A 23537-nucleotide genomic window follows, 5' to 3' on the forward strand; every position below is an offset into this window, starting at 1 on the left:
GACTTTATCTGTGCTTCATCACAAACGGTGGGTCCCTATTCGAACCGTATGTCACGGTTCTCTACGCTGTCGTTTTCACGCTTGCTGTCTCGTACCACTTTTTCTTCTAGGTTAAGAGGTATGGTATTGGTCGTCCTCTTTTATCAATCAAAAGCTCTTTGATCATAACAATAATAATTTTTATCCATTTAAAATTTTCATATTCATTTTGCATTAATATATTTTTTTAAATTATTAAAATAAGTTTGAGATTTTCAAAAACCCCCTTCAATCTCAAATTCCTATAAAGAATAAAAAATACAAAAAAATACTTTTATAAGAGTATTAAATAATTTTCAAAGAATCACCCTTAAACATAATAATGAATAGAATAAATATTCTGTAAATCTATTATCAAAAGGTTCTATGTTGAATCCTTGTTTATAATGATATACCTAATCGTTAACTTCGTAACCTAAAAAATTAGCTGAACTGCATAATACCCAACACCCTATTCTAAGCTAGTGCGAATTCCCTATTTACTATATCAATCTACTACTCATATACTAGAATGATTCATAGGATTAAAAATTAAAAGACCTAATTATTTTTTTGACTTAACACAAAATGCAAACTGTGTACTGTGTAATAAGATGGCGCATTGTTATTGGACCAACACATGAGACACTTGATAAAAGATAAGCCATGAAGGAAATAATGAGCAATGATTAAAAGTAGGAAAAATTGAGAGACTTGAAAGCTAAAACGTTTGTGTTTGGGCCAATCAAAGTTGACGGCTGAAGCTTTTTCTTTACTTACACAAACAAAGAGAAATAAAAACAAAAATAGAAATTAAAAAAAAACTACAAGAAAGTAAGAAGGGAGTATTACATTCACCTCTCCCCCAAAAAAGAATAATTTGTTTCTTTTTTTTTTTTTTTTTTCCTTTTTGTTCTAGGCTTTCTTTCCACCTTTCTTTTTTCTTTTTTCCAGGAAAATAAAACCAAACCTTCTAAAAATTTCCAAAAATAAAATTTAATTACACGTTTGCCGTGATGGTAGCCGTAATATTGAAGATACCATCTAACAAATTTTTTCAACCCGGTTTGTAAATCCGTTGTCGGTCTATACCCGAAAGCTTTCTGGCCGCACTTATATTCGCATGAGTGAACGGAACGTCGCCGTTTCCGGGCATCTCGATTATTTTCTTCTTCGCCTTCATCTTCAAATGCCTCTCCAGTATGTCACAAGCTTAGGTACCGTTACCGGAAGTATTACCCAAATTAAATACCCGTACGGGCAGGCCCCCGTTTCTTTCCGCCCGACCCGGTGCTCTTACCCGAAGTTCCAATGACCCCAAACAACCTTTCACTACGTCGTCAATGTAAGTAAAATCTCGTGCCAAATCAACGGTTTTTTCCCGCGATATACCGTGATAGGTTTGCCTTGAAGGATGTTTCTCGTGAACAGAAATAAGCCTATCGGGTCGGCCCAGGAACCATAGACGTGAAAAATCTTAACCCGGTATTGAAAGTCCGTAAATGTGGTTATAAGTGTGGGTTATTTCTTCACCCGCTTTTTCGTAGCCGCGTACAGACGCGGGCTGGTCCGTCGATCGATTCGGAGAGGACTTTCTCGTTTAAGCCGTAACTGAGCTGGTTGAGGCCCACACAATGGACGGCTGAGGATTGGCTGATTTACAAGCTCGGAAGCGTGACGAGACCCGCGATGTTGCTATGAACGTACGAGTGGGGATTCTCCATGGCGTATCTGACGCCGGCTTGAGCCGCTAAATGCATCACGTGCGTGAAAGCCACGGTGTCAAAGAGCTTAGCCAAGAGTTTGCGTCATTGATATCGCCTTCAACTACGAAAATGCCATGGCTATTCAACAGAGCTTTACGCGCCATCTTTAACGAGGTCGTAGTAGTTGTTGAATTGTCAGTCCAACGACCCCGTCTCCGGTTCTTTAAAGCCAACGCCACGTGTGTACCAACGAAACCCGCTGAACCGGTACCCAGCACCAACACCCACCGGACCGATGGATCTGAGCAGAGTTTCCTCACTTGTTTCTCCCACTGGATTCCTCCCCACGAAGCCGAGAAATACCGACTACCTGAATCCACAAAACTCTGAAAACTCAAATACACCGCCGTTAAAGCAACCAAAAACAACGCCCACAAGAACATAGTACTCGTCGACGCGAAACACCGGTGAAACTGCCGGTTCATCGTGTGACTCCTGTCGATCTTAAACTTCCCAGGCGTCGACGGGAACAACTCCTCCTCTAACGACGGCATTCTAATCAAAACTTAACGAGTCTTTTCCGTTTTGGGGGGAATTTACAAGAGAAGGAAAAAATGAAAAGAAAGATGGGTGTTTTGTGAGAGATTGTAATACAGATGCAGAGAAAATCAAGGGGACTGCATCTGCTAAGAGAATGCAAGGATAGCAAGATTAAAATAGTGGTAACCCACAAGAAACCACAAGTAGACGCGTGAACGCGTTAAAGGACGGCCAGATTGGGGGACAGAAGAGAATAATTTTTTTTTTTTTTTTTCTATGAATAACCAATATAACTGTTTACTACTCATAGTATTATTACAATTTTATAGACAGATAAGAACTGTTAATTAAATTTAAATTAACCACCTTTTTAAGCATTTTTGTATTGAGTTAGACTGTTAAAGTGTTTTGTGTGAAAATTCTATAATTTTCGGTGTCCTCTTTTGACTTTTCACATTTTTGAAAATTCACAGTGAGCTTGCACTATCATTACAATGAAATAATTAAAATTATTTTTAATTATGGGTTTCCCTTTCGTAATTAGCAAGGTATTAAACGAATTAAATACATCATAATTATACATATTTTTTGTATTTAATTAATTAAAAAATGTGGGGTTATTTGATAATGAAGAGAACATGGGGGGCCACGCGAGGGGTCATTACTGGTTGATGAAAGTGGAAAACTATGTGCTTTAGAATAATAATAAAAAAGTTAGTTCTACTCGTACCGGACTACCGGAGACCGGTCGTGACTGAGCACGAATTGGTAAGTAGTTGATCGATAGAGACTAATTAGAAAAACCGGCGTGTCCGGTGGAAACGGCTACTGTTCCTTGGCTTGCACATGGGCATTGGCGGTGCTCCTTCAATTCTCTATATAATTATTTTATTGTTCTTTTTTAGGTGCTTTCTTTGACTCGTCCACATTACCTTTTATATATTCTTTATTTAAGAATATTTTCCTGCCTATTATTTTTCAGTAAGAAAAATCTTAAAATGCTTTTTATTTTTTAAAATTCAAAATTTTAGTGATATTTTAAGTTGATTTTATAGAGAAAAAAAAAAACAAATTTCTTTACAATACACTCTAAGCTTGATTATATATCTACTTATGGATAAAATCTTTTATTTATCATTCTAATTAACTTTTCTATATAAAAAGGTGAAAATATTAAATAATTATTAAAATAATACTTCTAATATTTTCATTAAAATTCCTTAATTCTAAATAAATAAATATTCACCTCATATATACCGTATATTTTTTTTCTTCAGATAATATGTCAACGGCATGTAATTTCAAAATTGACGATTTTGATTATTGTTATTTTCTTAAGGTATAAGTTAGATGATGAAATACCAAATTAATAAAATTCATAATCAAATTCTGTTTTATATAGTCTATAAATAAAATAAAAATAATAAAACAATTTATAGCAAAATCATTATTAAGTATATTATTAAATAATAAATAATCTAAAATTTATGAATAATACAAAGTTAGTAGTGTGTGGGATTTCTTTGTTTCTTTTCTTTCCTTAGATTCATAATAGTAGTGGATCCACCAAATTACATCTTGATAATTTGTCTGCTGAGACATTATTGACCCTGTATCATAGTATAGGAACAATGCTTTTGTGGATGAGAAATCTGCTTATTTATGGCATAAGCGTTTAGGCCATATATCAAGAGAAAGGATGCAAAGATTAGTAAATGATGAAGTTTTACCTGATTCGGACTTTACTGATCTTGGCGTCTGTGTGGATTGTATCAAAGGAAAACAAACCACATCCACAATTAAGAAAGTAGCCACAAGAAGCACAAAACTCCTTGAATTAATACACACCGATATATGTGGTCCTTTTGATGTACTTTCTTTTAGTGAAGAAAGATATTTCATCACTTTTATAAATGATCTTTCACGTTATGGATATATCTATTTATTGCATGAAAAATCTCTATCTGTTAATATTCTAGAGGTATTCATTAATGAAGTTGAGAGGCAATTAGATAGAAATGTGAAAGTAGTACGATCAGATAGAGGTGGTGAATATTATGGTAAATACAATAAATCTGGACAATGTCCAGGTCCATTTGCTAAATTCCTAGAAAGTCGAGGCATATGTGCCCAATACACAATGCCGAGAACACCGCAACATAATGGTGTTGCAGAAAGGCGTAACCGAACGTTAATGGATATGGTTAGGAGTATGTTAAGTCATTCCTCATTACCCTTATCATTGTGGATATATGCATTAAAGACTGCTGTATATTTATTAAATAGGGTTCCTAGTAAGGCAGTTCCAAAGACTCCTTTTGAACTGTGGATAGGAAGGAAACCTAGTTTGAGGCACCTGCATGTTTGGGGTTGCCCAGCAGATGTCAAGATTTATAATCCACATGAAAAGAAATTGGACTCAAGAACAACCAGTGGTTTTTTCATTGGTTATCCAGAAAAATCTAAAGGGTATTGTTTTTACTGTCCTAGCCATAGTACGAGAATAGTTAAGACTGAAAATGTAAGGTTTATTGAGAATGGTGAAACCAATGGGAGTGTTGAACCACGTAAAGTGGATATTCAAGAAATCAGGGTACAGGTCCCTACGCCTATGACTTCTACTGAGGTTGTGGTTCCTATAGTTGTTAGACGTTCTAAAAACAATTAGGAACACCAAATAATTGAGCAAACACTACCTGATAATTTAGTAATCAATGAACCTGTGATTGGTGAGCCACGTGAAATAGTAAATGAACCACAAGAAATGACATTAAGAAGATCTCAAAGACAAAGGAGATCTGCCATTTCTAATGATTATATAGTTTATCTACAAGAGTCTAAAATTGACTTTGGAATGGAAACAGATCCAGTTTCGTTTTCACAAGCCCTTAAAAGTGGTAATTCTGTAAAATGGTTAGATGCCATGAAAGAAAAGTTAAAATCAATGGAATACAATGAAGTCTGGGATCTAGTAGTATTGCCTGAAGATTGTAGAACAGTCGGGTGTAAATGGGTCTTTAAGACCAAGCGCGACTCTAATGGCAATATTGAACGGTACAAGGTCAGACTTGTTGCCAAAGGTTTTACTCAGAAAGACGGTGTTGATTATAATGAGACTTTTTCGCTAGTTTCCTCAAATGACTCGTTTAGAATTATTATGGCAATGATAGCTCATTATGATCTAGAGTTACATCAAATGGATGTGAAAACTGCCTTTCTGAATGGGGATTTAGAAGAAGAAGTGTACATGGAACAATCTGATGGTTTTCCAATTGAAGGGAAGGAACACATGGTGTGTAAATTAAAGAAATCTATATACGGATTAAAACAAGCTTCCAGACAGTGGTACCTTAAGTTCAATGATACAATTACAACTTTCGTATTTAAGGAAAACACTATTGATCGGTGTATTATCTGAAGGTCAGTGGGAGCGCATTTGTAATTCTAGTCTTGTATGTTGATAACATTTTGCTTGCTACTAATGATCTTGGCATGATATATAAAACCAAGAAGTTTCTCTTTAATAACTTTGAGATGAAGGATATGGGCGAGACATCCTATGTGATTGGAATTGAAATTATCCGTGATAGATCACAAGGATTGTTAGGATTGTCTCAAAAAACTTATATCAACAAAGTTTTAGAGAGATACAAAATGAATAAGTGCTCTGCGAGTCCAGTTCCAATTCAGAAAGGTGATAAGTTGAGCCTTAAGCAATGCCCACAAATTGAATTGGAACGTAAGTAAATGGAGCATATTCCTTATGCATCAGTTGTCAGAAGTTTAATGTATGCTCAGACATATACCAGACCAGACATTAGTTTTGCGGTCGGTTTGTTGGGTAGATATCAAAGTAATCTTGGAATGGATCATTGGCGAGCTATAAAGAAATTGTTAAGATATTTACAAGGGACGAAAGATCATATGCTTACCTATAAGAGATTTGATTATCTTGAGGTTGTTGGATATTCAGATTTAGATTTCACTGGTTGTTTAGACACCAGGAAATCCACTTTTGGCTACGTATTTATGTTAGCTAGAGGAGCAGTTTCATAGAAAAGTGTGAAGCAGTCTGTCATTGTTGCTTCCACTATGGAGGCTAAGTTTGTGGCATGCTTTGAGGCCACAGTTCAGGGATTATGGTTGCGAAATTTTATTTCAGGACTTGGGATTGTCGATAGTATTGCCAAGCCGCTGAAAATTTATTGTGATAATGCCACAGCAGTCTTCTTTTCTAAAAACGACAAATATTCAAAAGGTGCTAAACATATAGAATTAAAATACTTTGCCGTTAAAGAAGAAGTTCAGAAACAAAGAGTGACTATTGAGCATATTAGCACCAATTTTATGATAACGGATCCGTTGACTAAAGGGCTATCACCTAAGACCTGTAATGAGCACGTTGAAAGGATGGGTATTATTGCTCGTCATGATTGATTTATAATGTATTGTATATGTTCCTTGACATTATGTTGTTAATATTATGTTGTTTTTATGTACATAAAGCTCTTTATGTTTAGTCACTATGAGGTCTTGATGTATTGTTTTCTATCAATATAAGTTATTCTGTTGTATGTTTCTTTGTATTATGTTATTTTGTATACATGAATGATAAAGATGACATAATTTGTCCTTGATAAGGGCATTATTGTTGGACCATTAAGAATTATTATAGATTGTTCTAAGTATAGAATTTGTAAAATGATACATGGAAGGGAATATGTTGATTTAATAGCATATGAATGCCATGATCCTTAGAGGTTCCTACTTTATAATGTTTATATCTTGACCATTTAAGATATGACCTTTAATTAATTATTATTGTGTACACATTATGTTTAATTACTAAACTGTAAAGTTTTATTTTTTATGACATATGGACCAAGTGAGAGAATGTTAGAATTATTAATAATTCTTATAAAGTGGTCCATGTGAATTAAATATAATATAAGGTTTAGGAATAATTAAATTAATTGAAGGGCATATTAGTCTTTAACCTTTGATGGAAAGGTTACATCAGTTAATAAAATAACTGATGTTTGCAGTTAATTAAATAACTGCAATATAAAAGGTGGGTCCTCTCTCTATTTCCAATGTACACTAAAATTTTTCTCTGTCTATCGAGAGAGTTTGCAATTACAGAAGGGAAGAAAGTGAGAGAAACACTACCTATTTTGATTCAATCAGATTTAAGTGTTTAATTTTCAAACGATGGATCAGTATATTTCTTTTTATATAATGTAAAATTCCATCACGTTTCAAGATCCTATATTTTTATATTTGTGCAACTTAGGGCATAGAAACATGAATTGATTATTGATTATTTGCTTTTGATGAGTTTGCTTTTAAGTTTGCATTTTCAACCAAATTAAGAAATAATTTATATAATTGTCTTTTTCTTTTTGGGTTTTATGTTAACTATATTTTGCTAAGGACATTTTTATTTAATTGAGGTAAGTCAAGACTTATAAATTAATCAAAGTTTGTGCGACGACGACGACATAGTAACGATAAATTTGGTTCAATTTTTTTGTTTTTTTTTTTTTTTTAATTAAGAAACTTTAATTATTTATATATGTAGTTGAAAAATTCGTAGTCATTTTGGAATTAAATTACTTGTCAAGAATATTCTTAAGCATGAACCGAATTAATCATACAAATTAAACAAATAACAATATAGACCAAGTAAAAGTCAAAATAAATTTATAAATTGATAGAAAGTATATTTAGAATAAGTTGATTCATGAACTCAATTATGTAACGTATTGTCATTTGTTAAAACATGATATAAGCTAATGGGATGCCATTATCATGCCCAAATTTTATTTATTATTTTGTCAAATACATTATAAAAAACTAAAGGCCTTGAACACAATGGATACATCATATAATTTTTATATATATTTATTATGATTATTTATTTTAAAAGTCAACATGAAATATGAATTTATATATAAACTATCTTTCTCAACCAAACGATTAAGGGAAGATTTATATGATTTTACAAAACCATTTTAAATTTCCTCATATTTATTGATTTAAATTATTTTAGAATAAATTTTGTCCACCACTATACAAAGAGATAACGTGTTTATCTAACAAACAGTAATGTTACAGTTACTGACGGGTGTGTACCGAATTTGTGCACTGAATGACATGGTAAAATCCTGACCGTTGATTTATTATCAGTTAATATTAATCAACGGTTAGGATTTTGTCACGTCATTCGATGCACAAATTCGGTATAAACTTTTCGATAACTCTATCATTTTCCATCTAACAAAACCCCCATTTTAAATAGAGGATAATATCTTTTAACTTAAATTACTGACCTAAAACTAAACTTTAGTATCTAACCCTCTATTTCAATCCATCAAACAATTAGATAATTGTTGAAATGACATTAAAACCTAACTTAAAATCTGGGATGACATTCAAATTAATTTACAATTATGATTTAACATGTTTGTAAAATACTTAGAGTATTTAATTATAAATACTCTAAATATTACCAAAAATGTTTGTAAAATATAGTAAATAAGCGTTAAATAGTGGTATTTAATTATTTTTAAAATGGTTAAGTATTTATATAAAAATTTGGGAAAATCTATATGATTGCTTGTCTTATTCAAATAAAAAATAATAATAAAGTTTAAAACTCCTTTGTTTCTACACAAAAAGAATCTCCATGTTACATGTGTGTACTTTGTCACTTTCTTTATTATTTATTATTTTATAAATAAATATTAAAAATTAAAAGAGAAAAAATAATTATGTCGGAGGAGGAATATTAATCGTGAACAATTGAAAGAAGAATGAACATATCAAAATTATGAAAGTTTGAGCCAAAAGTGTCGGTGGATAAAATAATTTTTATGATTATTTTATTTATTTTATAATTCCTCTTACCAAATAAAGTCCACAAGTTTATCCGCTACACGTGGACCCACTCACTATCGGTCGATGTAACGTGTTTTGTTTTTATAATAATTTTATTATAAATAAAACCAATTTTATAAACTTATCATAATCCGTTGGCAAAAACTAATCTCACGTAACATTAAGTTATGAGTTTGAAGTATGAGAGTTAATGAAACAAAAAATAAAAAATTATTATGCAAACTCTTACTTCAAACGATTATTGTACTTTATTTATAAATTTTGATTACGACTAAAGTTAGCGAAGACAAAAAACCTTTAAACCACAGTTGTACTTATTATCTATTGATGAGTAGAGGTTAGTGACTCTATTAAAAAATTATTCTTTAATTTGTCCTTGCCTTTAATCAAAGATAAATGAAAGTTAAAATTCGAAGATTTTTAAGTAATTGATTGAAGATGGTATTGTATTCCCCGTGAAAGAATACTCGCCTTCGCTTCCAAACCTTTAGAGTTGGGGCTAGGGTTGAAGGGCCACATCATTAGGGTTAAGAACATTGTTTTAAAACCTAACTCGACCCAGTCGGTTGAATCATGACCCGACAGCTTCAACGGTCGGGTTTAACTTTTTCGATTCACTCCAAAACCCTAAGAGTTGGGAGGATGATCGGTGAACAATCGACGGTCGGAAGGTTAGAGCTTTTGAAGACTAAATTTCGGTAAATGCAATGGTGGTGACGACATTGATTTTTCGGTGAGTAAATCGACCGGAAATCGAACAAACCTAGCAACGGCAACAATGGGATTTTTTCGGCGATTAGCGAGGCTAACGGGGGTGGGGTGAGGTGAGTTTTGGTCGAGAGGAATAGGGGAGTAATTCCTGGGTGATGGGGAGGTTTGTTGGCCCCGGCGTGGATGAAATCTTGCCTGGAATACGCACGTCGACGTCGGTGAGATCTGGCCGAAATCGAACCTATTTTGGCCAGATCTTGGGTAGATTTTAATGGAAACGGGCTCAGGGGACGATTGGGGTTGCATTTGGGGTGTCGTTGCTGCCGATCAGTCGCCGGTCGATTTTCATTTGGGGTGTCTTTGATAAAGTTTAAACATGTAAAGACTTGCAAGTAATTTTTAAGGGTGTATTTGTTGAGTTTTAAAATTTTTTGTCAACTAGTTTGACAAGCAGTCAAACCGGTTAAACTGGTTAACCCAAAACCCAAAAACTTTGCCAGGTTTTACCCTGAGTTGGGTTTTAAAACATTGATTAAGAGATGAAGGTCCTCAACCTTGACCCCGACGCCATTTTTAGTGTGTGATTGAATTTGGACTAAGAAAGCAAAGAGCAAAATAAATAATGTTACACACATAATATATTATTTAAATTAATAAAAAAAATACTAATTTTATTGAAAAACACGAACTTAGTAACTCCATCAGAAGGAATAAGTTCGCAAAGCAATAATTAGCAGAAAACGACAAGTCGACTGTCCACACCAGAAGTCTTGACAATGTAGTACAAAAAAACAGTACAGCAGAGGGCCCACTATTAGAAAATCCAAAGCCAATAAATGAGGCCCAATATGGCCCATCTAGAGAACCTTATTGTCGGCAAGCAAAGCGAGAGATAGATCCCATGCACTGTGCCAACTTTACAGCCTGGATCACAAGATCTTTTGACCAAAAGTTTTCAGTGAATCTAACGGCTTCCGCTTGACTTTATCTGTGCTTCATCACAAACGGTGGGTCCCTATTCGAACCGTATGTCACGGTTCTCTACGCTGTCGTTTTCACGCTTAGCTGTCTCGTACCACTTTCCTTCTAGGTTAAGAGGTATGGTATTGGTCGTCCTCTTTTATCAATCAAAAAGCTCTTTGATCATAACAATAAATAATTTATTATCCAATTTAAAATTTTCATTCATTTTGCATTAATATATTTTTTTAAATTATTAAAAATAAGTTTGAGATTTTCAAAAACCCCCCTTCAATTCTCAAATTCCTATAAAGAATAAAAAATAACAAAAAAATACTTTTATAAGAGTATTAAATAATTTTCAAAGAATCACCCTTAAACAATAATAAATGATAGAATAAATATTCTTAAATCTATTATTCAAAAGGTTCTATGTTGAATCACTTGTTTATAATGATATACCTAATCGTTAACTTCGTAACCTTAAAAAATTAGCTGAACTTGCATAAATTAATCCGAACACCCTAATTCTAGCTAGTGGCGAATTCCCTATTTACTATATCAATCTACTACTCATATACTAGAAGTGATTCATAGGATTAAAAATTAAAAGACCTAATTATTTTTTGACTTAACACAAAATGCAAACATGTGTACTGTGTAATAAGATGGCGCATTGTTATTGGACCAACACATGAGAAACTTGATAAAAGATAATCCATGAAGGAAATAATGAAGCAATGATTAAAAGTAGGAAAATTGAGAGACTTGAAAGCTAAAACGTTTGTGTTGGGCCAAATCAAAGTTGACGGCTTGAAGCTTTTTCTTTACTTACACAAAACAAAGAGAAATAAAAACAAAAATAGAAATTTAAAAAAAAAAACTACTAAGAAAGTAAGAAGGGAGTATTACATTTCACCTCTTCCCCAAGAGAAAAGAATAATTTGTTCTTTTTTTTTTTTTCTTTGTTCTAGGCTTTTTTTCCATCCTTCTTTTTCTTTTTTTCCAGGAAAATAAACAAACCTTCTAAAAATTTCCAAAATAAAAATAATTTACACGTTTGCCGTGATGGTAGCCGTAATATTGAAGATACATCTAACAAATTTTTTCAACCCGGTTTGTAAATCCGTTGTCGGTCTATACCCGAAAGCTTTCTGGGCCGCACTAATTCGCATGAGTGAACGGAACGTCGCCGTTTCGGGCATCTCGATTATTTTCTTCTTCGCTTCATCTTCAAAGTCTCCAGTATGTTCACAAGCTTAGGTACCGTTACCGGTGAGTATTACCCAAATTAAATACCCGGTACGGTGCAGGCCCCCGTTTCTTTCGCCCGACCGGGCTCTTACCCGAAGTATCCAATGACCCCAACAACTTTCACTACGTCGTCAATGTAAGTAAAATCTCGTGCCAAATCAACGTGGTTTTTCCCGCGATATACCGTGATAGGTTTGCCTTGAAGGATGTTTCTCGTGAACGAGAAATAAGCCATATCGGTCGGCCCAGGGACCTAGACGTGAAAAATCTTAACCCGGTAATTGAAAGTCCGTAAATGTGGTTATAAGTGTGGGTTATTTCTTCACCCGCTTTTTTCGTAGCCGCGTACAGACTCGCGGGCTGGTCCGTCCGATCAGATTCGGAGAAGGGGACTTTCTCGTTTAAGCCGTAGACTGAGCTGGTGAGGCCCACCACATGGACGGCTGAGGATTGGTGATTTACAAGCTCGAGAAGCGTGACGAGACCCGCGATGTTGCTAGAACGTAGAGTGGGGATTCTCCATGGCGTATCTGACGCCGCTTGAGCCGCTAAATGCATCACGTGCGTGAAAGCACGGTGTCAAAGAGCTTAGCCAAGAGTTTTGCGTCATGATATCGCCTTCAACTACGAAAATGCCATGGCTATTCAACAAGAGCTTTACGCGCCATCTTTAACGAAGGGTCGTAGTAGTGTGTGAAATTGTCAAGTCCAACGACACCGTCTCCGCGTTCTTAAAGCCAACGCCACGGTGTCCAACGAAACCCGCTGAACCGGTAACCCAACAACATCCCACCGGAACGATGGATCTGAGCAGAGTTCCTCACTGTTTCTCCCACTGGATTCCTCCCCACGAAGCCGAGAAATACCGACTACCTGAATCCACAAAACTCTGAAAACTCAAATACGACGCCGTTAAAGCAACCAAAAAAAACGCCCACAAGAACATAGTACTCGTCGAGCGAAACACCGGTGAAACTGCCGGTTCATCGTGTGACTCCTGTCGATCTTAATTCCCAGGCGTCGACGGGAACAACTCCTCTCTAACGACGGCATTCTAATCAAAAATTACGAGTCTTTCCGTTTGGGGGGAATTTACAAGAGAAGGAAAAAAATGAAAAGAAAAGATGGGTGTTTTGTGAGAGATTGAAAGTACAGATGCAGAGAAAATCAAGGGGACGCATCTGCTAAGAGAATGAAAGGATAGGCAAGATTAAATATAGTGGTAACCCACAGAGAACCAACAAGTAGACGCGTGAACGCGTTAAAGGACGGCAGATTGGAGGACAGGAATAGAATAATTTTTTTTTTTCTTTTTATGAATAACCAATATATGTTTATACTCATAGTATTATTACATTTATTAGACAGATAAGAACTGTTAATAATTTTCATATTAACACATCTTTTTAGCATTTGTTTGTATTAGACGTTAAAAGTGTTTAGTGTGTGAAAATTCTATAATTCGGTGTCCCTTTTCGAATTTTCACATTTTTAAAATTCCCAGTGAGGCTTGCACTATCATTACAATGAAATAATTAAATTATTTTTAATTAGGTTTCCTTTCGTAATTAGACAGGTTTATAACGAATTTTAAATAATCATAATTATACATATTTTTTGTATTTAAATTAAATTAAAAAATGTGGGGTTATTTTGATAATGAGAGAACATGGGGGGCCATACCGAACATTAACTGGTTGATGAAAGGAAAACTATGTGCTTGAATAATAATAAAAAAGTTAGTTCTACTCGTACGTAGGAGAACCGGTCGTGACTGAAGCACGAATTGTAGTAGTTGATGATAGAGACTAATTAAGAAAAACCGGCGTGTCCGGTGGAAACGGCTACTGTCCTTGGCTTGCCACATGGGTGGGCGGTGCTCCTTCAATTCTCTTATATAATTATTTTATTGTTCTTTTTTAGGTGCTTTCTTTGACTCGTCCACATTACCTTATATATCTATTTAAGAATATTTCCTGCTATTTATTTTTTCGTAAGAAAAATACTTAAAATGCTTTTATATTTTTAAAATTCAAATTTTAGTGAATTTAAGTTGATTTATAAGAAAAAAAAAAACAAATTTCTTTACAATACACTCTAAAGCTTGATTATATATCTACTGGATAAAAATCTTTTTATTTTCATTCTAAATTAACTTTCTATATTAAAAAAGGTGAAAATATTAAATAATATTAAAAGTACTACTAATATTTTCATTAAAATTCCTTAATTTAAAAAAAAATAAATTCATCCTATATATACTATATTTTTTTCTTCAAGATAAATATGTCAACGATGTAATTCAAAATGACGATTTTGATTATGAATATTTCTTAAAGTATAAGTTAAGATGATAAAATACCAAATTAATAAAATTCATAATCAAATTCTGTTTTATATAGTCTTAATAAAATAAATAAAAAATAATAAAAAATTATAGCAAAATCAATTAATTAAGTATATTAATTAAAATAATATAATAAACTAAAATTATGTAATAATTCAAAGTTAGTAGTGGTAGTGGGATTTCTTGTTTCTTTCTTTCCTTGATTCATATATAGTGTGGGATCCACATAAAAATTAAATCTTTAATTTAAATAAAAAATTAAACAAATAAAATATTTATTGCAAAATTTGCTGGCATCACAAAGACATGATCTCACTCTAGTATTTGTCTCCGCTTCTGCCTCCTGGAAACTTCCACGCACGCTAGTCTTCATAATCACGCCTTTAATAATCTTAATTAATTCTAACTAATCTTAATTACTGTTTATAATACATTCATTATTCACACTAATCACATGCGCTGATTTGTGCATGTACTGAGATATCGGAGGAACATGCGACGGTTATTTAGATCGGAATCATGATCCGAAGGACCTATTTAATGTAATTAAATGAGTAAGATGGGAATCCGGTTGAGATTTTTTAGGTTCCAGTTACATTCAAGTTGGATTATTATCCGAAAATAAATTTGTATATGTAAATTAAATTTTAAAAACATGATGACATAACATCTAAAATTAAAATATTTTAAAATGTGTTAATATATTATCTAATCTATTATATGATTTTAAAAATTAGGATTTCTTCCATTGATGTGTTTAAATCAAATTGTAATGTCATTATATTATTTTTATTAATTAGGATTCTTATGGTTTATATTTTATTATCTATGATTTCTATTAGGTTTTTGGTTTATGGTTTTTACATTATTATGATTTGTTATATACACAAACAAAATGTTATTTCTCATAGGTAAAATTCCTCGAAAATGCATTTACCTCAAAGTCACACTGAATCTCTTGTCGATAGGTGCGTTTGACACATTATTTTACCCATATTCCCATCTATTCTCAAATATTGTTTAGCACATTATTTGAGAAATATTTGTATATTTTTTTTAATTATTTTAGACCCTTAAGTTTATTATTTCATAATACCCCTAGAAAAAAGTTAAAAATTAACAAAAACACCCCCTAAAACCATACTTGCCGATTCCGGCAACCACGTCGTGGTGGTACGCCGGAATTATCACAAAGGCCTACACTACGACTGAAACTGCCCGGTAATTCACGATCTGGTCTTTTCCGGTCAAACCACAATGAATCTGGCTGGAAAATGCCAGATCTAGCCGTCAGCGACGGCCAAAGAAATAGTCATATTGACCGACAACGACGGCTCCATATTTTGGCCGTCAGATGGACTTTTATGACGTCAACCAGCCAGATCTGGCTTATTCCGACCAGATTCGTGGTGGATTTGGCAAGAAAATGCCATATCGAGCCTAACCGCCAGATTTGACCGGTCTGTGCGTAACGCAATTTTTCGGCAAGATTCCAGCGGTGGTGGCCGGAATCTGGCACTGCAAGTGGTGGGGGTGTTTTTGTCATTTTACACAAATTTTTATATTGGGGCGTTTAGTTAAATTAGCAAACCTAGGGGGTTTGTTATAAAATTTTAAAATTTACCTTGTACTAATCCCTATTCAACTACCAATATTATTCTCAAAATCATATCCAAAATAAATAAACACAAACGGACCCTATAAATTATATTTTTTTTTTTTGTAACCGAGTGTTGTCGGGCTAGCTTGCATACACTTAATTAATCATTGTAGTCATTGAACACTCTACAAGCTCACAAGGACCGGATAAAAAACATTGTGGTGGGTGACCCAAAGTTTAAACGCAGAAACTCACCAAAAGAAATAGATCTCCTTGACCGCCAAGGTTTGTTGGCACTTAGAAGGAATTTTTTTTTTTTTTTTTTTTTCTCAAGAGCTGGAAAGTAAAAACCAAGAATAACAGTATTGTTCAAAAAGTGTAATCAAATTTCCGAGTTTGAATACCGTCGAAAATGTATAACCAAAATTAAAACAAAGTACTATTCTTCCTAAAAAACTATTAGAAATTTAATATCTCAAATAAGTTGTGTCACATGAATGGACACAATTTGCTCATGTTACGAACACACATGTAGAGATTTTGGTCATTCCTTAATTATAATTGACCTATTCAAATTAGAAAGTTCTTAATTAGTCAAATTTTTAATTATTCTAAATTCCCAATTGCATGATCTTCAAAGAAACGTCTAGATTTTATTATATAATATCATAGTCTAATTTTTAATCAACTCAATTGCTTCAAATGCAAACTAATTGATTGATTGGTCGATCAAGAGTTGGTGTTTGACCAAGACTAATAATTTTATGTTTTGATTTTTCAATTCTTTTTATTTATCTCTCATTCTAGATTAAAAATATAAGTGGATTTAAAAGGATTAAATATTTGAGATAATCGAATAATTTGTATAAATTGAAAACTTTATAACTCAATAATAACAATAATAATCATAATTAATTAATATAAGTAATGTTTTTATAATTATATGCTTAAAAAGGGAACTTCATCTTCCAACAACAATGGAAGGCTTTTATAATTGTTGCATTTTTTCGGGAAGGGCAACTAAGGCAAGTTTTAAATTGTTTAAAACTTTGGAAAGTTAACACATTACTCCAATTTTGGCATACACTGATACACTGAGTGCTATGACTTTATTTGTTTTTAACTCAAGATGGAAATTTACAAATGCTTTAAGTTTAAAAAATCGTCGATCAGATTGAAAGTTTGGAATTTTTAATCAAATTTCCCCTAACGTTTCAAGAAATTAGTCGGAAACCATCATTACTGACATATTTCGTTATTTGATCGTCAATTAACGGTTGAAAAAGCCAAAATAAGTTTATTTTACCTTTACTTTAATAATTAACTAAATAACTAACAAAAATATTTGGTTATGAATGATTAAATAAGTTTTTTCATGTCTACTAGGGAAATCAAAATTGTAATTGTATTATATGAAAAAATTATCAATAATAATTAAAGTATTAATATTTATCATCATGTTGAAAATTATGAATTATATAATGATAATTTAAAACGTAAAGAAACTTTTACATTATTTTAACCAAATTCAACAACTTTTTTCATAAAATATTTTTTAAAATTACATTTATTTCAGTAAATTATACTTTCATAACCTCTACTTTAAAAAGATTTTTTAATTTCGAACTAAAATCAAGAGATTTCTTTATTACAAAGGAAAAAAAAAATAGTTGTACCTAAATAAACTATACCAAAAGATAACGAACCCTCAATATATTGAAGAGAGTATATGATACTACGAGCATGAAAATAATTAACAAAGTTAATCTAAAATTAAAACGACTTTTCACTTAATTAAGTCATTTTCACTAAACATGATGTAGTTTCAATCTCAGTTTAAAGTAATTAATCAATTTTAAAAAATGTCATTATCTTAAGTTACATTTATAATTGACATTACATCTAATCTTGATTGTTTATAAGTTCCCTAGCGATCTATTTCAGTTTTTTGTCAAATATGAGTTAGGTTATTAATGCTAATATTTGAACTAATTACTTGTAAAAAACGACATGTCATCTTGTAACCACTTTTAGTAGTGCAATGAATTGACATTTTGTCTTTCTTATTTTGCTTGTTTTACCATATGTTATGTTAAGTATAATATAATGATTAAAGGTTGATCTCGTCTATGTATTGGAGATTATTTTTAAGTATAAACTTTATGTCTTCGGCCTTTTTTTGTCCGCACTTGGTTGTTTCAGAAACGTGACTTTAACCTTTATGTGTTTGACATTTTTTTTTAGTGAGTATTCACCGATTTAGAAATAAACAAACCGTTAGGTTATTCTATTTAAGTTTGAAGGGAACAACATATTTACTATTCATCTAAATTCAATTAATCTAACATTTAAAATTTGTCAATATTATTGAAAGGTTGATATATCTTTTAGAGCTTAAACTGGTAAAAAAAAAAAAAAAAATGTCATTTAGGTGAAGGGATCTCAAAAGAGGATTTCAATTTTAAATATATGTATACTTCAACTATATTACCCAGCCCATGTTAAAAGTTATTTTAGGCCAAAGTTCGGGCTGATCAGCCCGGCCCAAATCACATATATACTCAATTATTTCGTTATCATCATATTCTTATATTATATAGCAAAAATTCTTGAACTTCAAATTTTAACTTAAATTATCCTCGCATACAAGAATTAACTCTTGTTAATGAAATTTAAGTTCTGATTACAAAAGAAAATTAAACTTTTTATAAAAGAGATTGTTCGTGTAATAGAAAGAGATATGCAATCGAACCCATCTGTCTCTAGTCTTAGTCTCGAGTTTTTTATTTTATCTCCGTTAAATGTAATTTCTTAAATACACTGTTTAACTTTAGTTTCCCTCATTCATTAAATATTACACTTTGACCACAAATGTAATTTTCTGATTCGGCCACCGGACGGTTTTACTTCTTCATGATATCCAAGCGAGGTATTTTTACCCCTTTCTTGACGTTGAGGCTAGCTAAGAGCAAATCCATTGAAGTAGGAAATTTCTTTATGCCTTTCTTTTGGTCTTTGGATACCGAAACTCAAATGCTTTTTCCAATTAAGAAAACGAAAGAGGATCCAAAGATGAGCTATCAAGAACATGTTACATGTGCTTTAATAGCTTTTTATATTTTATATATTGTTTAAACTAAGTCTTTCCCAACATTCCATGGTGGGTTGTGAATTGGCTTAGCCATTTTGGTGATTTTATTCCTTATATTAATATTAATTTTGACTTGAATAAAATATTCTTCTATTTTTGGTGATTAGGTTTTGCTTTATTAGCCGCAAAGAGCTCTTTGTCATTCTTTTAATAATTCAATTTAATTGAAATACAAGAATTCTATAAAACGAGCTAATTAAAAGTAATTAGTTAATTACAATGACAAATAGATTGTTTGTTTGCCAAGAAAATTAGAGAAACTATGAAAAAAAAAAAGAAAAAAAATATAGAATCTAGAGATTGAGAGGATATTAGAGAGAAAAAAAAAAAAAAAACCCTCTTCTGATTTTACAAGTTCAAAACTTATTAATTGTGTTTTATGCTATTAATTCCTTTTATAATTTGTTGAGTTTTATGGTATTTTGTTGTTTGATTATTTTCTTTTACTTCTTTTGAGATTAATTTTATGCTATTACACATCCTGAATGCCTTTATTCTGTAATAAATTAACCAATGGAATATTAGAAAATCATATATAAAATAATTACGGAAATTAAGGAAGCAGCAGTAGGTTTAAACATATATAATTTAAACCTTATTGGATATATCATGATAAGAAAACACATCTATAATGAACACACGATCGACAGACACTCGTAGATCAAGGAGTAAAAACATATTGAAGATTTTGGAAAACATCTTCATTTGACAAATCCAATTAAGACTCCAAATAAAAACACAAAAGAAATTCAAGAACCAAACGCTAATTCACCATCTTCTTATTCGTATTTATAATGGTGACACTCAATTAATTATTTAACAATTCTTTGCATCATTGTAAAAATTAATGTCCATTGTTATAACCTCCAGCGCCTGACCCAGCTCGAGACCCAGCATAGGATCCAGCTTCGGACCCTGCTCCGCCGCCGCCTGACCCAGAAGAAGTTGAGCTAGATGAAGAAGAGGAACTGGAACTCGAGCTAGACCTAGATCCGGACCCAGACCCAGAACCGGCTCCTGCGCCTGAGCCTGAACCGCCCCCACCCAACCCAAGGCCTAGCCCAATACCAAGACCAACCCCAACTCCTCCCAAGTCCACCCCAAGGTCCTTTCTTGCCACACGCCCTTGGCTCACCACACTCAAGCTTGAAAACACAAGCAAACCAAGTATAAGCAAACACCCCAACTTGGCCATGGCTAGAAACAAAGTCCAAAATATCAAACAAAACCTTTAGGAAGCAAGAAAGGTAGAGGTTTTGTGAGATGGGGATTGAGGTGAAGAATTTATAGTAAAATTTTTAGATAGTGCATGCAAAATGTAGCACGAAATGAAGAAGTGGGGGTACATGTGCCACCGCCTCTAAATTTATTATTAAGAAATTTGATGGTGGGCAAATATGTGGCTTCAAAGGGTGAGAAATTTGGTAGTGGGAACTAGCTAGGGTTCTGAAAATTGGGCCACTTTTGTTAATGATATGAGGATTAGGTGTCATTGTGCCAACCCATGAATTGCCCACTCGATATAGTGGAATTTGCATGCTTAGATTGTAAGGCAAAATTTGTCACTGCGCCAAAAGCAAGAAAAAGGCAAAGGGTCTTTTTGTAGCTGCTGAATTCGTAGTAAAATAATGAGAAAGACCATGTTTCCACTTCCCACTGAGCAAGAATTTGCTAGAAAGTTCAAGACTGCATTAGTGGGTTTGATCATTAATTAATTAATTTTGAAGGTGGTCAACATTAATCAATTTATTGATCTTAATTATAAGGATCCTGTATGATGTTAATTAACATGTGTAATTGTCTAATCTTATTTCACTATGGTTAATAGTTTTCTTAAGATTATCTTATATCTAGTTGGAATTTGTTTCTTCATTTGTATTAATGGATATAAGGCACTCTAGTATTGTACACTACAATTTAGAATTCAGGATTTATATAGTTCAATACAATTTATATCAATATTCATAATATTTAATGATCAAATTTGCGGTTTGCTCTTATAAGGTCAGGAAGTTAAACCTTTTATAGACACTTATATATGGATAAAAGCTATTATTTTTTGTTTTTTTTTAAGATTATAGGGTTTGACCAGACTTTAGTTTTAAACTCAGATTCGTAAAGCTTGTTTTCTAATACAATATTAGAGTGAATCTCATCGTTGCCTTAATGGAATTACTTAATTAAGTAAATATTAGAAGCATAAGGAAGTAAATTATGAAACTTCAAAAGCGTAATTATTTAGAAATGAAGTTATAATCTCTTTGACAAATTCCATGCATGGAAAAAGTTAGAAACTTTGTATATCAGCCAGAAAAATTAATGGCAGATATGGCATAATTTATTACATAAAATTAAGATCATGTCTTTTTGAAATCAGAAGTTGAAAGAATATGTAAATTTCTATACATGTATAATTTTAGTAAAAAGATTTATTAGGGCATGAAATCCTAACATTCAAAACTTCACATTTATCACTTTCCTTTTTAGGTGAAAGACTCAAGATGTTCTTATATCTAAAGATATGAGACTAATTCCCGATCAGACTCGGGTAAATGCCTTAAAAACCATAAGTTGTTTCCAGTGAAATTCAAACCTCTGACATTACGGATAAAGTTCGTTCATTAGAAGTTTAGTTATCAGCTAAACCACAGCTCATGGTTACCATTTATCACTTTCAGAATCTTGCTTTTACTTTCCATTATTTGTTTTAACAATTTTGGTGAACTTCCAGGAAATCTTTCGAATGTTTAAGGCTTTTCTGTAAGTCAGAAATAATATGCATATTGTAAAGAAAGGCATTATCAGTTGCATTCTCTTAATTATTCTTTGATATACAAACTGATCGATCATATATACAATGATATTGAAGCCTCTCCACACACTTCTAAGAATCTTCTGCTACTGAAACTTAGCTTCAGATGCTGGCAAGATAATCATAATGAATATTTCTGCAAGCGCATGCCTGCAGGAATCTATTAGCATGTCTTCTCTGAAAAGTTTTCACACTCACAGTTCTCTGATTGAAGGTTTATATAAGAAAATTTTTATCTGCAAATCTAAATTCATTAACTCTTCGTCAGGATGTCTGGAAGAGAGATTGATTGAGTTTATGTAAATTATTTTTCTATAAACTAATTACATGAACTTTAATGAAAATGAAAAAAAAAATTAAAAAATAGGAAAAGTTAATTCAAAATAACACATTCATCATTCTGAATTGATATCTTACACAAAGTAGTGGATAAATATATAAATATGTAAAAAAAAAAAAAAAAAAGGTACTCAACTTCACCATCTACTTATTTTTATACAAAAATGGTGAAAATAATTATTATTTAATTAATTTTTAAACTTCTTCTAGATAAATTTCCCGGAAATATAAATATTCTCAGTCGCCGCGGCCCTCGCCATAACCTTCACCGTAGCCCTCACCGTACCCTTCACCGGCGCCATTTCCTCTTCCATAACCTCCTCCATGTCCCCCACCATATCCTGAACCACCTCCATTACCTCCCCGGTTTCCTCCGGATCCTGAACCTGCCCTGGAACCCGCATAGGAGCCTGCATAGGACCCGGCTTCCGAACCTGCACCAGAATTTCCTGAAGAACTGGACGAGGACGAAGACGAAGAAGATGAACTTGACCCTGAACCTGAACCAGAACCAGAACCGGCCCCGGCTCCGGACCCCGAGCCGCCGCCTCCGCCCAAGCCAATGCCGACTCCAGCTCCAATTCCGACCCCAATCCCTCCAAGGTCCACCCCCAAGTCCTTTCGCGCAACCCGGCACTCGGATTCAATAATGGATAGAGTTACAAGCAAAGCAACGAAAACTAGAGAGGTTAATGATGCCATATTGGTGAAAAGAAATGCGGAGTATTTGTATCGGCTTTGGAGAAGCTTTTGTTCTTGGCGGGAGGAGTAATTGGGAGAGTGAGTTACTTATAGAATTATAGTTATTGATGAGAGTGTTAGTGGAAGATTTGGTGGAAGCCTGGATGTGAGATTCGTGGGCGGAATCTTCAGGATGTGTTGACAAATGGGTTTGATTTTACCGACCCATTTTGATAGTGGAATGTGAATGTTTGGCTTGTTTTTTGTGAAGGCAACTCAGAGAACTTGATGTGTACAGATGTAGGATTTTGTGTAGTTTTGGTAGTGTTATTATTGGGTAAAGGTATTGACTTGATTGAGGTTGATGAAAATACTTAATCATTTCAAGATTAGGTCTCTCTTATAGTCAACTTTTTGTTCTTTATGTGGGTTACATTAGACAGTCGACCCATTTTGATAGTGGAATGTGAACTTTAATTTATCATTGTCTAATGTATATGATGTAATCATATGAATAT

The 23537-nt window shown here is 33.0% G+C and overlaps 2 protein-coding genes and 2 pseudogenes across 2 annotated transcripts; all 4 read right to left on the bottom strand.

The window, feature by feature from the left end:
• Window positions 1-254: 254 nt before the first annotated feature.
• On the bottom strand, window positions 255-2308 carry LOC116143715 (annotated as a pseudogene).
• Window positions 2309-11861: 9553 nt separating this feature from the next.
• LOC116143716 lies at window positions 11862-17119 on the bottom strand (annotated as a pseudogene).
• A 2648-nt stretch (window positions 17120-19767) lies between these two features.
• Window positions 19768-20469, bottom strand: LOC116143790 (GPI-anchored CFEM domain protein A). Its single transcript, XM_031429246.1, has one exon. The coding sequence runs from the start codon at window positions 20380-20382 to the stop codon at window positions 20032-20034; it is 351 nt and encodes a 116-aa protein (XP_031285106.1). The 5' UTR covers window positions 20383-20469; the 3' UTR covers window positions 19768-20031.
• A 1903-nt stretch (window positions 20470-22372) lies between these two features.
• Window positions 22373-23252, bottom strand: LOC116143801 (putative glycine-rich cell wall structural protein 1). Its single transcript, XM_031429258.1, has one exon. The coding sequence runs from the start codon at window positions 23038-23040 to the stop codon at window positions 22576-22578; it is 465 nt and encodes a 154-aa protein (XP_031285118.1). The 5' UTR covers window positions 23041-23252; the 3' UTR covers window positions 22373-22575.
• Between the last annotated feature and the right edge of the window lie 285 nt (window positions 23253-23537).

The sequence above is a fragment of the Pistacia vera genome, unplaced genomic scaffold (assembly GCF_008641045.1).
Source record: "Pistacia vera cultivar Batoury unplaced genomic scaffold, PisVer_v2 Contig432, whole genome shotgun sequence".
Lineage (NCBI taxonomy): Eukaryota > Viridiplantae > Streptophyta > Magnoliopsida > Sapindales > Anacardiaceae > Pistacia > Pistacia vera.